The 13599-nt window shown below is 31.4% G+C and overlaps 2 protein-coding genes and 2 long non-coding RNA genes across 4 annotated transcripts in view; 1 reads left to right on the top strand and 3 right to left on the bottom strand.

Annotated features, from left to right (window-relative positions):
• LOC139481189 (cytoskeleton-associated protein 5-A-like) overlaps nt 1-2802 on the top strand; it is a 67780-nt gene extending 64978 nt beyond the window's left edge. The window contains exon 46 of the mRNA XM_071264345.1: nt 822-2802. Coding sequence (XP_071120446.1) covers nt 822-935 — 114 coding nt within the window. The 3' untranslated portion in view covers nt 936-2802. The remainder of the gene's footprint in view (nt 1-821) is intronic.
• LOC139481192 (uncharacterized) lies at nt 1837-4504 on the bottom strand. Its single transcript, XR_011654576.1, has 2 exons — nt 3582-4504; nt 1837-2967 (listed from the first exon to the last, which is right to left on the bottom strand). It is a non-coding gene; the product is annotated as an uncharacterized lncRNA (long non-coding RNA).
• A 687-nt stretch (nt 4505-5191) lies between these two features.
• On the bottom strand, nt 5192-6865 carry LOC139481188 (uncharacterized). Its single transcript, XR_011654575.1, has 3 exons — nt 6803-6865; nt 6196-6258; nt 5192-5380 (listed from the first exon to the last, which is right to left on the bottom strand). It is a non-coding gene; the product is annotated as an uncharacterized lncRNA (long non-coding RNA).
• A 1086-nt stretch (nt 6866-7951) lies between these two features.
• Nucleotides 7952-11608, bottom strand: LOC139483060 (uncharacterized). The gene is made up of 4 exons (XM_071267087.1): nt 10662-11608; nt 9781-9870; nt 8579-8647; nt 7952-8040 (listed from the first exon to the last, which is right to left on the bottom strand). Exons 1-4 carry the CDS (start codon nt 10900-10902, stop codon nt 7952-7954), a joined length of 489 nt encoding a protein of 162 aa, XP_071123188.1. The 5' UTR covers nt 10903-11608.
• Between the last annotated feature and the right edge of the window lie 1991 nt (nt 11609-13599).

Genomic DNA, 13599 nt, shown 5'->3' with positions numbered 1-13599 from the left:
AGTGTTCTCTTAGTTTCACCAGCATGCTGAAGTTGACTTAGTAAGTTCAGGTCAAACTTATCAATGACTTAAAACATTATGACGTTGCTGATATGTCAGGGTCAAAGTTATTAAAGCCTAGTCAATGTATTTGATGTCACAAAGCCATGATATGCAATTTTATTAAGAGCTGAGCAGAGTGATATACGTATTTATTCTAATAAACGGCCCGGGGGCGAAGACAATTTCCGAAAGGGGGCGTCAATTAGAGAAATGAATTTCGTACCTTACTTCATTGACCTTTACCTGAATTTTGTTGAAACAGACTATAGTAACATACACATGTTTCTTATTGTCTCCATAATCTATAAATAGTGTATATCGGTAATGTGACCTCATCAAATAATTTGTTAAAATTTTCGAATGAACAAGCGTGCACATCAATGGAACATAATTTCAAAAGCGTACTGTGTAACTGACAGATCTATTTTTGGAACTTGTACACAGTGTGTTGGATTATCGGAGTGGATTAAAACATGGACATTATTGATTTTTCGTTTCATGTTTCTGAGTGACCGGGTCGATGTCTTTGCAATATTGTATTGGTTAAGTTTCAATTTTATTTTTTTAACTACAAAATGGGGGCGTTTATAAGAAGTTAAAAGTTCTGAACGCACGATTGTCGGTAGGGGGGTGTTAATAAGAAGGGGGGGGGGGCTTTAAATAGAATAAATACGGTAGTCAATGGGACGACCAATAAATTATTACATCAGTCCATTGTATGGATTTGATACAAACATCATGTTAAGAGTTTTTATTTCATTTAAATCAAATACTTTCAGGTTGAAATTCAGGCTGCAGAGAAAGAGCCAGAAATGCCTCGATCAACCTCAACAACAGATGTGTCAGAATTAAAACAAAGACTTGAAAGAATTAAAAAATTAGCCAAAAGTTGAACAATTATGATAAGATTTATAATTTCATTGCCATATTCATGCTGTTAAGATCAAGTAACATACATCTTGGTGTCTGTAGCCTCAGTCTATTTATCATGACATCTAAACATTTCATGTTTTCTTAAAGCTACAGTGTTCCTGCAATCGTGAAAGTATTGACGAGTGTAATAATTCAGCTGAGTGCTTTGTCTGTGCATTGTGTGTGTTTGTGCTAATTTCAGACCGGTGTGCTGTAAAGTGTTTCTTAAATCTAGACATTATTTTATATGTGAATGAAAGGTATATGATGTGTGTGTGTGTTATGTAAACCTTCAAATACAATCATGGTGTAGTTAGATTTCAATGCGTTCTAAATGATTTCAGTTCAACTATATAACGATTTAAACCTATGATTATGTTAATTATTTTTACAGATTTTGTTTTGGATATTTTAAGATTTTCAACCACTTTTTCACAAAGTTTCAATACTCATTTAAAAAGATGTTTTGTGAATCTTCAAATGAGTAAAAAATAGTATTTTATTTGATCACTCAGTAACCAACAGCAATGGTTGTAAATCAGATGAGTTTGAAAAAGTGAAGTCTTTAATTATTTATTTTGTACACAATTTTGAATTATTTCATACTTTTAGGATTACCTTTGAAATACAACCTGTACATGACTGCATCTATGATGACCAATTTGTTTCAGTATTACACACATTTGTGCTAATTTGTATTTTTGAACATGTCAATATATTTGAAAGTTTAATGTATGATTGCTGATAGATTTATCATTGCTTTGGGTACAACATATTGCCCTCATTTCTCATTTTTATAGGGGAGAGCCTTCTACAGTAGACTTTTCAACAATAGAAAATTTTCATTTGTTTACAAGAAAAAACTGCCAAATTAAGGATAACATCAATGTAATGTTCATGTCCTTGTTATATTAGTTCTACATCAATCAACATGCTTATTATTCTTCATTATTCTGATTGCCAACATTTAGCATCAACAAATTAAACATCCAACTGGCACTAAACTTGTATTCATTTGTACACACATACACATTTTAATGATTCAATAAGGTTTGTGGTAGAACCAAAGATAGCTTCTTATGATGATATACCAGTGACAAGCAACTTTCTGTAATTGGTTTTTTAAAAAGGCATTCTTACATTTGGTATTACTTTTTCTGCTAAGTATTAGAATGAATATTTAGTTGCAAACGGCAAATATTTTTGTTATATGTTTGTTCTTATTATACTCTCCATTAGATTTTGTGCTAAATTTAGCTAAGACTTCAGCTCTTTCTAATTCATTTTAGTATGTCTGTTGAATGTTTTAACATGGTGTACATCATTCTACTACCTTTAGACCTTCAGTGTCATATAACTTTGGCTATCTAAATGTAGTTTGATCAATAAGGAAATGTGCAATACTCATTTCTGATGCTTGTAATTCACAGTAAAACTTCTAGCATTACCTGCTCGTCATACAAATTTCAATTTATATCTCAGTAGTATTGTTTTATAATTGTATCTCTCATTCTGAAGCATGAAACATTCGCCATTGACTATTAAACATATAAGTATCATTCATAAGGAATACATGGTTTATATAAGTATATTTTCCTTAGTTTTTCAGTTTAATGAAAAAGGAAATTTCAAATAGACTTTTTTAAAGTTTAAATTAATTATTGAATGAGACTTTTAACAATATGTAAATTGAATTATGGTTTTAAAGAATTATGATAAAAACTTTCCAAGCCTCATGTTGTGCTGTTTTGTAAGGATTATACATGGAAAAGGCACTTTAATGTTAAAAGTGAAAAAAAATCTAGCAGTAAAGATTTAAAATATGCAAGGAATAAAAAAATAATAAAATGCTTTCACATAAAAATTAAATAATTTACTGTACATTCCTTCATAAATATAATGTTAAAGAAAAATCTGTATTTGTAAATAAAAATTACAAGATAAAATCCTGTAATTTTTTTTTTTTTAAAGAAAGTCATTTGAGATTAAAAAAAAAGACATGATTATTTTTAGCTTAAGGTAGATGGGGTGTCTAAATTATAATCCATAGAATCTTTTAATAATTTGCCAAAATGTAGTTCATATCCTGCTTGTTTAAAAACATTAATAAAAAGAATGGGTCACCGGACTTATTTTCACACTACAGGTTGTTCAAAATTGTCAAGATTTTGTATAGATTATGCATGGAAAACCCATTTTCCGCCATAAAACGCAAACCACACCATAGAATTTTGAGATAAAATATGAGAAGATAGCTTCAATATTATGCTTTCAGATAAGAAAAAGAAAAAATGGGGTCACCGGACTCCTTTTCTTGCTACAAGTAAAAATGGGTAAATTCCTAACACATTCTATTGTAAAAGTAACACTATCTGGATTATCTGCCCTTGCATTTGAGTTGCCTCCCCTTATTTGACAAAGTTGGAAAAAAATGAATCAAACAAAAGGATTCTTATTTTTGTAAAATACAATCATAAATATGATCAAACATGGCATTTTCTATATTATAATGAAAATTCTTACACATGAATTACCTACTACTATAAAAATTTGCACATTTCATCAAAGATCTAGACCTTGTTTTCTAGTATTTCAAAATCCAAGATGGAGGAAGACACCCTATCTACCTTAAATTCAAAAATATTATAATTTTTGTGTTATTGTTCTTCAGTTTTCTCCTCTTGCAATTTTGGTATTTTCGTTTCGGCATTTGATTTATAGATTTTTCAATGCATTTGTGTTGTAAGGTGTTTCAAGAGGATTTATTCACTTTATTTTATGAAACTTTACAACCTTTTCACAACAAAACAATTTTGTAGAATGTTAGGTATAACTTTTATGAAGTAAAATGTGAATATAACTGCATGAATAGTTTTTGGCTAATGGTTCCATCTTGTTTAATTGTTAAGTAAAATGCATGTGTTGAATAAGAAAAGTTTGAAAAAAATGAGTATTAATGGTGAGTTTTTAAATGATAAGCTCAGTGTATGATAGAAAAAGTAAATTCTATATTAACATGTATGTTTTGAATTTTTTTTTTTCATATGCTTCTTTATTGTTTTAAGAAAGCAGAATTCTTACTCGTGAACATATTGTTATTATAACACAAGGACTAAGCCTTTAATTATACGACCGCAAAAATTGTTTTATATTGTTGTGAGGCATCTGTTGTATGATAGAATTGATGTATTAAACTTTAAAATTTGATAGAAATAACCCCAAAAAATTATTATTTCTATTCTTTCTCTTCTTTCTAATTTTACTTAAACAATCTTTCCTTTCTATCCTGTTATAGATAGTGCACAGTATAAGAATATATTATTTTAATTGAAAACACAGGTAGTACGAATCTCCTCTCCATATTGGAGATCACTTATACTAGAATGTAACTTGTTTTTTTGTTTTGTTTGTTTGCCTTAATTGTATTTAAGTGCTATGATCAAACTGTACAGTTTTTGTTTATTATTTTAAATTAATGAAATAATGTTCAAATAAATTCTTCAAGATGAAGAACCTGCAAATTATGTGATATTAAAATTACTAAGTTCTACTGAATTTTTTTGTTTGTGTATGTAGCCCTGTGTGGAGATTAAATTGGGCATTTATTTCTGTACTTGCTCTTCAGTTAAATGCTAAGTCCTTTTCTTTAAAAAAAACCCCAACATAGTTTAGTATATTAGATTTATTTCACAATTATACGCACACAGTATACATAATTCATCAATAACCTTGTGACTATAGACCTCGAAAGGTTGACTAGAGTATACAAATATTGTAAATAAGGCATGTCTACGGTATAGCTGCTAAAGATGACCATCTCTGTGGAATATAAAAATATGCAGCCATGTCTCCAATGTCTAAAATAGGGAGAGTGGCATGCTATTTGAATTGAATGTCAATTAATCTTCGCAACAACTCTTTGAAGTAGTCTGTAGATGGTCTGTTGCAAGGTAATTAGCGCAAAAGAAAAGTCTGTAACAAAGTTTTGAGAAAGAACAATGAACCTATACAAATGAACAGGAATAGGTAGGTAGAAATCAAAACAGCATAGTCAAACAGTAAACAAATGCACATAAGTAATACCAAAAAGGAACAATCTCAAAAGTACAAAAAGCAAAAAATACGATATTAATGATACTAATGATATTAATGATATTAGTACTGCAAATTGCTATAAATATAAAGTTTATACATGATGTAATACACAGGCTTATAAATTTTAGGACATATGATGCCACTGATGAAAACGTTGACTTTATATAAGTATTGCTTTCACTCAAGGACTCTAGGTGTCGCACTACCACATCTTCTAGGTAATCAGGTTTTTCCGGAAACCATTTAGAAAATATACATACACCAAGATATAAGAAGTAAACCGATGTGAAGATCAGAAAGACGATTATAGCTAAACGGGCTACACTAATATCTGGAAGAGAAAAGAAAGAATTTCAATGTCAATATTTTGTAAATGCAAGCCTTATAAATAATTTTTATGTACATTATTGCTGTTTTTTTCTGTCGACTGGTACGAAGTAGGAATTACAAACAGGTAGCAGCAGCAACGGCTTAAACTATTTGCATAAAGCATAACATTTCAGTTTCAGAAAATCCAGATTCTTAATACCTTGTATACATGTGCATTGTGTTACGAAGTTTCCATCTGGCAAATAGCCATTGTCCTTGGCCTCATTTTTATAGTTCAGCGACTGCTTTTTTGTCTTGTGAATTTTTTACTAACTATGAGTAATAGCATAACTATATACTTGTTACTATAAGTGATAGGTGAACAATATTTGGTGGGTGGAATGGTTGTAAAGTGTACAAATCTGTCTGGCAGGATTCATCTAATCTTTTAACTTACCTCATTTAAAACAAATAAAATAAGGGTTTATCGGTCAATGTTGAGTTTTCTTGGTTAGGTCTGTTTCACAAATACTATATAACAATAGGTCAACAATATTTGATGTATGGTATGTTTGAAGTCGTACATGTTTGTCTGACATGGCTTATCCAACCTTTACTAGTACCTCATTTTTATAAAGTATGGATAATATTAATTTTATGTAATACTATGCTATTTCTGTATCCATTCAATAAAAATTAAATCCTAATCAGTACATGAAAAGCAGGCGAGATATTTCAGCGTGTGCATGTTGTTAATGTTGTATTTGACTTCATAATGGGAATATAATCCTTATAAAAAAGGGGACAAAAATACTCGCATAATTAGTTTTAACTTACCTTCAATGAACATAATTGAATCAAGGACCTTTTTCTCAATTATGAAAATCATCCGTCTGAAACCTGAAAATTTAGATAAAATATTTCGCCTTCAATGAAAATAATTGAATCAAGGACCTTTTTCTCAATTAAGAAAATCATCCGTCTGAAACCTGAAAATTTAGATAAAATATTCATGTATTTAAAAAAAAACATTTTGCGCTGAAACGAAATTAAAATTGAGTGATTTTGTTTGTCGTCTGTAATAATTGTCTCCCGGCACACTTGAGTCAGAAGTTCGTAAACCAAATGCACATAACTTTCTTAGAAAATATATCAATTTCCATATGCTTAAGTTTTTTTTAATTTTTGATCTTTACTCTATAGTCACGTTACATATTTTTTTGCATAAAACCCTCAAGAATCCTGCCTCCTGCATTTAAATATTGTATATCACTATTTAAATTTTCCTGTCATCATACTTCAACAAAATACTCTATAGAACCAAAAACAATAAACCATAAAACATCACAGCAAGCTTACGCTATGGTACAAAAGTGTAAACCGTTATCCAAAAATATATGAGAATTGTACAGGTAATTTGATCAGATTATATATTTCTTCATACCTTTTGCAGGTGGAGAAGATCTATTCCGAATGTTGGCTCGTTTAAGTTCCAGATTCAATACACCTGTAACACAATTATGATGATACGATGTTAGGGGAACGTTATACACATACGTCCAATGAAACGTTCTGGGATATAAACTATTTCTTATTCTCGAATACAAAAGTTTCGTAGAAATACAATAAAACATCGCCTTCTTTTCAATAAAAATAATTGCAATCTCTTGAACAAAAACCTTAAAATTTCAATCACTCTCTCCAGTTTTCGAACAAATTTATATAATTTAAAATGGACTGAGCATGCCTGCATGGTCAATCATTTTCATTTTGGAGTTTTCCTCATTGTAATGCGTAAATTCGAGTGTTGCACTCAGTTGTCAAAGATGCTCAATGTATGACTCGTAGCTCACATTTTACAATATTTAAAATTGAGAATGTAAATGGGGAATGTGTCAAAGCGACAACAACCGGACCATAGAGCACACAACATATATTGTTTGCAGAAATCCTGAAAATATATATTTATACCACACACCTTTTCAACCAATTTTGTCAATTGGAATTTGAAAAAACCCAAGTGATTTTTTTCATAAATATGAAGTAAAGCAAATTGCGCGTGCTCATTATATTAAAAAATTACAATCTTTCATCTTGTTTGATGTAAGTTGATCCCAATTTCTTGTTGTTTCCAACATGAATTAACACATTCTTGTTACGCCAGGACATTAAAACAATGTTTAGGCTTTTTTTAGACAAACTAAATTTGATAAAAGTGTTTCATGGTCAATAAAGGCAACAATAATGTATACCGCTTTTCGATAGTCATAAATCGATTGAGAGAAAAAATCAGGGTCACAAACTAAAACTGAAGTAAACACATCAACTTTAAGAGGAAAACAACGAAACAACAGAGACATTGAAGTGCAACAAAAAACAAAACGACAGTGCAACACACACAGAAACAAACTATAAGATAACAACAATATCAGAGCATTGCTGCACCTATCTGTATTTTTTCTTGATAAGTTATTGAATACACATCATCTGATTCATATTATACACTGATTCTGAAACCAAATGCACATAAACTATTTTGAATTTGAGAAGATATGGGTTTTGAATTCCAGAGACCAATTTTAACCTTACAATCTTACTTTTTTTTAATTTGCAGACTCTGACAAATTGCTTCTGCTCTTTCAAAGTTGTCTTTCATTTCCTCGAACTCTATCACCTTCTGGTCTTAACAAACATTTACCAGGAATTAAAAATTTATAACTGGTTAGATTGTTTCACGATAATGAAAAAAGATGCGGATCAATTGTAAAAGTATAATTTTGCCGCCCGTGCTTGCCTCAGATTAATTTCTAGAAATCACGTGAAATTTATAATGATGTGTTTAGAACAGCTGAATTTAGATTGTTTTCTTTCTTCAAATGGCAATGAATTATTAATTTTCCATTAGTAAACGTTCAGTTATACATTTCGACTATAATCAAGCTTTTGGCCTTTTGGACAACCAAACGATACTCCTCGAATATATAATAAGCTTAATTTTAGAGTCTTTTGGATAGTTTCCTCATTTTCAATTGCTTGCATTACAATACAGTTCGTAGTGTCCTTGGACTGTTTTCTGTTCTTTTGGTCGGGTGAAAATGTCTCTTTGACGCATTCCCCTTTCCATTCTCAATTTTATTTAGTTGTTCTATGTGTTTTGTATGCTTTTGTGTATCTTTCTGTTTATTGGTATACAAGAAATAATATTGATATCTAAACTTACCTATATCACTCAACAATACTGCATTTAAAGTCTGTACCTCTTCTACCTCAGATTGTAAACGGTGATTGCCTGGTTTAGAGAGATGTAAAAGTCGGTGATTATGAAAATTATTATAATTTACAAATACAGTAATGGAAGAAAAGGTTAAAAGAAATCAAATATGGTTACAATTACAAGGGCGTATATATGGTGCATTTGTATTTCTACTTAAGATTTGCATATCTTTTACCAAGAAATAATCGTTTTTTTATTCAGGTATGGCTGTTTAATGCATCTGTTCCTAAAAAAAGCGGAGGCCGATAGAATGCTAATCCAGTTGCGAGGAATACATTTGTTTCTTCATATGGCAAAAGAACCAAAAATTTTATATGGTATAAAACCAATAATATGTATTAACCTGTAGTCCTTGACCTCGTTTTCATGGTTTAATGGCTGAATTAAAATCTTTATTTGTTTTTATCACGGGCTATATGTTTAGTTGAGTAATTGTTCAATTATCTTTTATATAATCATCGCAAGGTTTAACTAAAATCATGCGCTTTGGTCAATTCACAATTTCATCATAGAAACTAGGATTACAATTTTGTACACAAGCGCGCGTTTCGTCTACACAAGACTCACCAGAGACGTTGAAAAGTCACATAAAGTATGAGGTTGAAGAGCATTTGACTGAACATTCCTTTACGTTTGCCAAATACAGCTCAAGGTAATTCCGTTCTGTATCCTACACTTTGAAAATATTCTCAGTCACTGTCAGTAAAAGGTTAAATACATCGGACGTATATATCATTCAAAAGTCTTCATGGCCGTCTGAATTGGTGTATTTAGTCTTGTTTATAATTGAGCTGGGATCAGTGCCATATTTTTGTGAACTACTTGATGTCAAAGACTATACATACAATTCATATCATAATCAACAAAACAGGCAGGGCATTTCACCGCTGATATCTTGTTATTTAAAAGATCGACGGTATAAATACCCTTATGCGTGTTGGTTTTAGTTTACAGGCATACACAGAAATGTTTTAATGGTATACGACAGTAAAATCTGATGAAATACTACGCTACCCATTGTTAACACGAAAAAAATACAGACAAAACTCTCCGTTATAATGTAGGTAAAGCACGAACAAGTTTGCATACAGTCACATTCTTTTGGTTAAGCATACAAAACATTATTTGAATATCTCCATTTCACTAACCTTCATTTGATGGATTCTGCCGCAAATTTTCAATAGTTGCTGTTAGTTCATTAACAGAATCGTTCAGTCTAGTCCTTTCAACAATCAGTTCTGTAAAGTATATCACAAAGTCTATATTAAGGACTATAAGCAATGAGTTATTTCAGAAAATATGTGAACCACTACGTTCTCTCTAGATATGAAATTTATTTGTACGAGGCCTTTCAACACAAGTAACATTGGTGATCACATGAAATCTGCCTAATATTGGAAATCGCATTAGACCAGCTTAATTTTTTTAATGTATCTTTGTATTATTGAACTTTCGGGTACGAGAACGAAAGACCAATATACATTTTAGATTATCTTTCGCTAATCTCTACAGTTTTGTATAAAACAGTTAGAAATAAAAAAAAAAAAAGTTTTACATGTTGCCCTTCAAATTTTATCAGACATTGCCTGTATAGAATGTTAAATAACCCCCAACATAAAGCCAATTAAAGGTAGCATGGAGATGCTTGAGGGACAATTTGACACGGAAGAATAAAATTAAATGGCCATGGAAATAAAAATAATCAGAAATAAAACCTTTCTATGTCAACAATTATATTATAATAATGATATGTACTAATAAAGAATTGCAAAGCTTTGATGTAGATCCATGAGGGAAAATATGACAGAGATGCGAAAATGCGATGTAAATTTCCCTTTCCCTAATGTTCAAGAAAAGCAGAAGAAACGAAAGGGATAATCGAAACACATGAAAAAAGTCAGATTAGATTAACAACACTGTGTTAAAAAAAGGAAATTGACTAAGGACAAACAATGGTCTACAAAATATTAAATGACTAGGACTTAACAACCTGAATCCCTACGAAAACTGGTTAACTTTGACAACTAACCTCTGATAGATTCAGTGTCCAAGTATATAGACTGTACTGTTGTAATTGATTCCCTGCACTCTGGACATCGATTTTTGCGTCTATTTCTCCAGTCACTGATACATTGATTGCAGTAAAGGTGTCCACAAGGAACACAGCACACTGGTTGTACTAGGTATTCAAGGCAAATGGAGCATATTGTCATTGCGACTTTCGACCTTTTCGACCAATTAAATTGGTGTATGAAATAAAATAGTTCCATAATATAATATTTCAAGTTGACTTTAAAAACAGACAACAAAAGAATTTAATAAGAATTCCAGACAATATCAGTCGCTGTTGTCTACTTAATTGTTTTATGTTATCAAACAAATCATGAAGTCTTAACAATCTGTAAAGAGTTCGGGCACAAATCCCGTGTCCTTCCGTGCTGGACAACTAGGACAAGTGTATTTTTCAAGGATGTAAATGAATAATTTCAAAGTAGATTATAATGTACTAGTATGTGTTTATTCATTTTATGCCCCTCTAGGTTATACAGTTCAATCTTCATACATCCTTGATATTCAAATCTGTGGGTTGATTCTTACTAATTGAGATGAATACCAATAACATCTTCTGACTCTGACGAACTAAATTTATGCAGTTTTTGTCTGTCATTTTCTAGCATAACATTCAATTCGTTTAATCTGAACAAAACAAATAAGGAAATTTATTCAGTAGGCTTGCGAATTTGGTGCATCGGGATGAAGGGAGAAAAATTCAACTGTCACTGTAAAATAATGGTGAAATAGATAGGGACATAACTTTAACCACGTAACAGGTAACATTATGACTCAACGGAAATGTGTTGTATTTGTTCAGTTGTGTACAGGGAATGTTACATACTGTAAATGTTATTCATCGTAATCAGGAAGAATCGACCAAAAGATCGGGATTAGGTATATTTGCTACTTTACTTTCCCTTAACAAAGCATCGAGTTTAACATCCCCATACTGACCGTACGTTACTGTGTATCAATATATCTCGCGCAGCAAAATGGACACAGGTACAAGAGATATATGTAATCACCTTACACGTCATAAATGTTATCTCACCTTATTCATAGATCAGTTTGTTTATCGTAACTTCCTGGTGTGAGATAATCAAATTGATGATTTATTATAGATTACCGTTGATCATCTCAGAGCAGAGGATTTTGTTTCGATTGCGCTGGTACGGCGAAAGTGAGAAATGCAATCGAGTTGTTATTGCTATTTGGCTGAAAAGCTGACCCCGGTTTGACCCCATTTCTTAAAGCAACAATGGACGTCATGTGATGACCATATATGGGCTTTTTTTTACCAAAAAAAAAAAAAAAAGCTTCTCGGGAAGCTATGCTGAATTTAAATTATGTTATGTAACATAACTTGGACTATGCTATGTCAAATTTGTGCCACTTGATACGCAAATGTGCCACTTCGATGTGTCGATATTTCTGACGAAGCAGGGCCGACGGTATTTCACGAGTTACGTCCCTTTGTTTGACACTATCATGACCAAACTATTGTTATATCAAGCACCATATGCTGTTATTTACATGTGGATAATATTAAAATAATCTTATTAAATATATTTTGATACTGTAAAAATGTGTAAAAGTTAGAGAAAAACATTTTCTCACTTTTCAGAACTCAGTCCCAGTGAAATAGGCCCTATGTGTCTCTATGTGCCATAATAAGGATACTAATTTAATATTAATTTAATATTCCAAGAGTTAATTTAATATTTATGTTTTGATAAGTATTTTTGCTGCTGTAACCAAATTATTTTAACACAGAAAGAAAATTTCTACTCAATTAATACAAGGGGTGGTCAAAATATTCATGAATAATGGACCAAGACAGGATTAAAATGATAAAAAAAACAGGAGTTCCTTTTCATTACTCATACCATATTCCTGATCCTACCCTTTTCATTTAAACTTAAAAGAGATCATAATGAAAGTATTCTGAATGTAAAATCTTCATTATTTTAAATAAAAGGAAATTAGTTTGCAATCCTTGTATGAACAAACTAAATATAACAATAAATGTTTCATTGATTTCATGCAAGTTAGTTCTAATGACTTCAAGTCTAAATCTCCTGATTGCACTTGTGCTAGTTCCCAATTCACATGTAATCCTGCTGGCCACGTTATTACCGGTGACCTTAACATTGTTAATAATACTTCTCTACGAAATGTGTTATCGAAAGGTCCGAAATGTCGTGAGCCTAAATCCATCAATTGGAAATACAACTTTAAAATTTTGATCGACTCAGTCGAGGGTTATGCCAGGCAATGGGCTAAACGTGAAAAAGGAAGACGTAGACACTCTATCCGAATGGATTAAGGCAGTGAGGTTGTTAATACAAATCAGAATTAAGAAACTGAATGGGTCCATCAATGCCCATGCTACGTCAATCTTTAAAGACCCAAATGTTGCTAAACACTTATCCGACCTCCATGATAAATATGTTGTTGTCCCGGCAGACAAAGCCCCAAATAACATCGTTTTTGTCTGTAAAAGTCACTACATTAATTGCTTTATAAATGAATTAGGTATAGACAATTCACTTGGAAACTCAACATATACCCTCACGACACTTACCAAAGAGGAAATCCTGGATAATCATAGGTCTGTTCTTTGTTCTTTTGGTATTTCAACCAAAGCTGAAGAACTGGATCTTCCATCACTGTATTGGATACCTAAACTACATAAGTGTCCTTACAAACAACGGTATATTGCTGGGTCTTCCAAGTGCTCCACGAAACCTCTTTCTAAATTATTAACATCTATTTTATCAGCAATCAAAGACGGGCTTCAAAGTTATTGTTTAACTGCCTATTCTAGAGGTGGCGTGAATCAGATGTGGATACTTAAAAATTCCAAAGATCTTTTAGAGTACATACAATCTAACTCTCTTTCATCTTGTAAC

The sequence above is a fragment of the Mytilus edulis genome, chromosome 7 (genome assembly GCF_963676685.1).
Source record: "Mytilus edulis chromosome 7, xbMytEdul2.2, whole genome shotgun sequence".
NCBI lineage: Eukaryota > Metazoa > Mollusca > Bivalvia > Mytilida > Mytilidae > Mytilus > Mytilus edulis.
The sequence above is the reverse complement of the archived record's forward strand: the minus strand, read 5'-3'. Positions and strand labels throughout refer to the sequence as shown.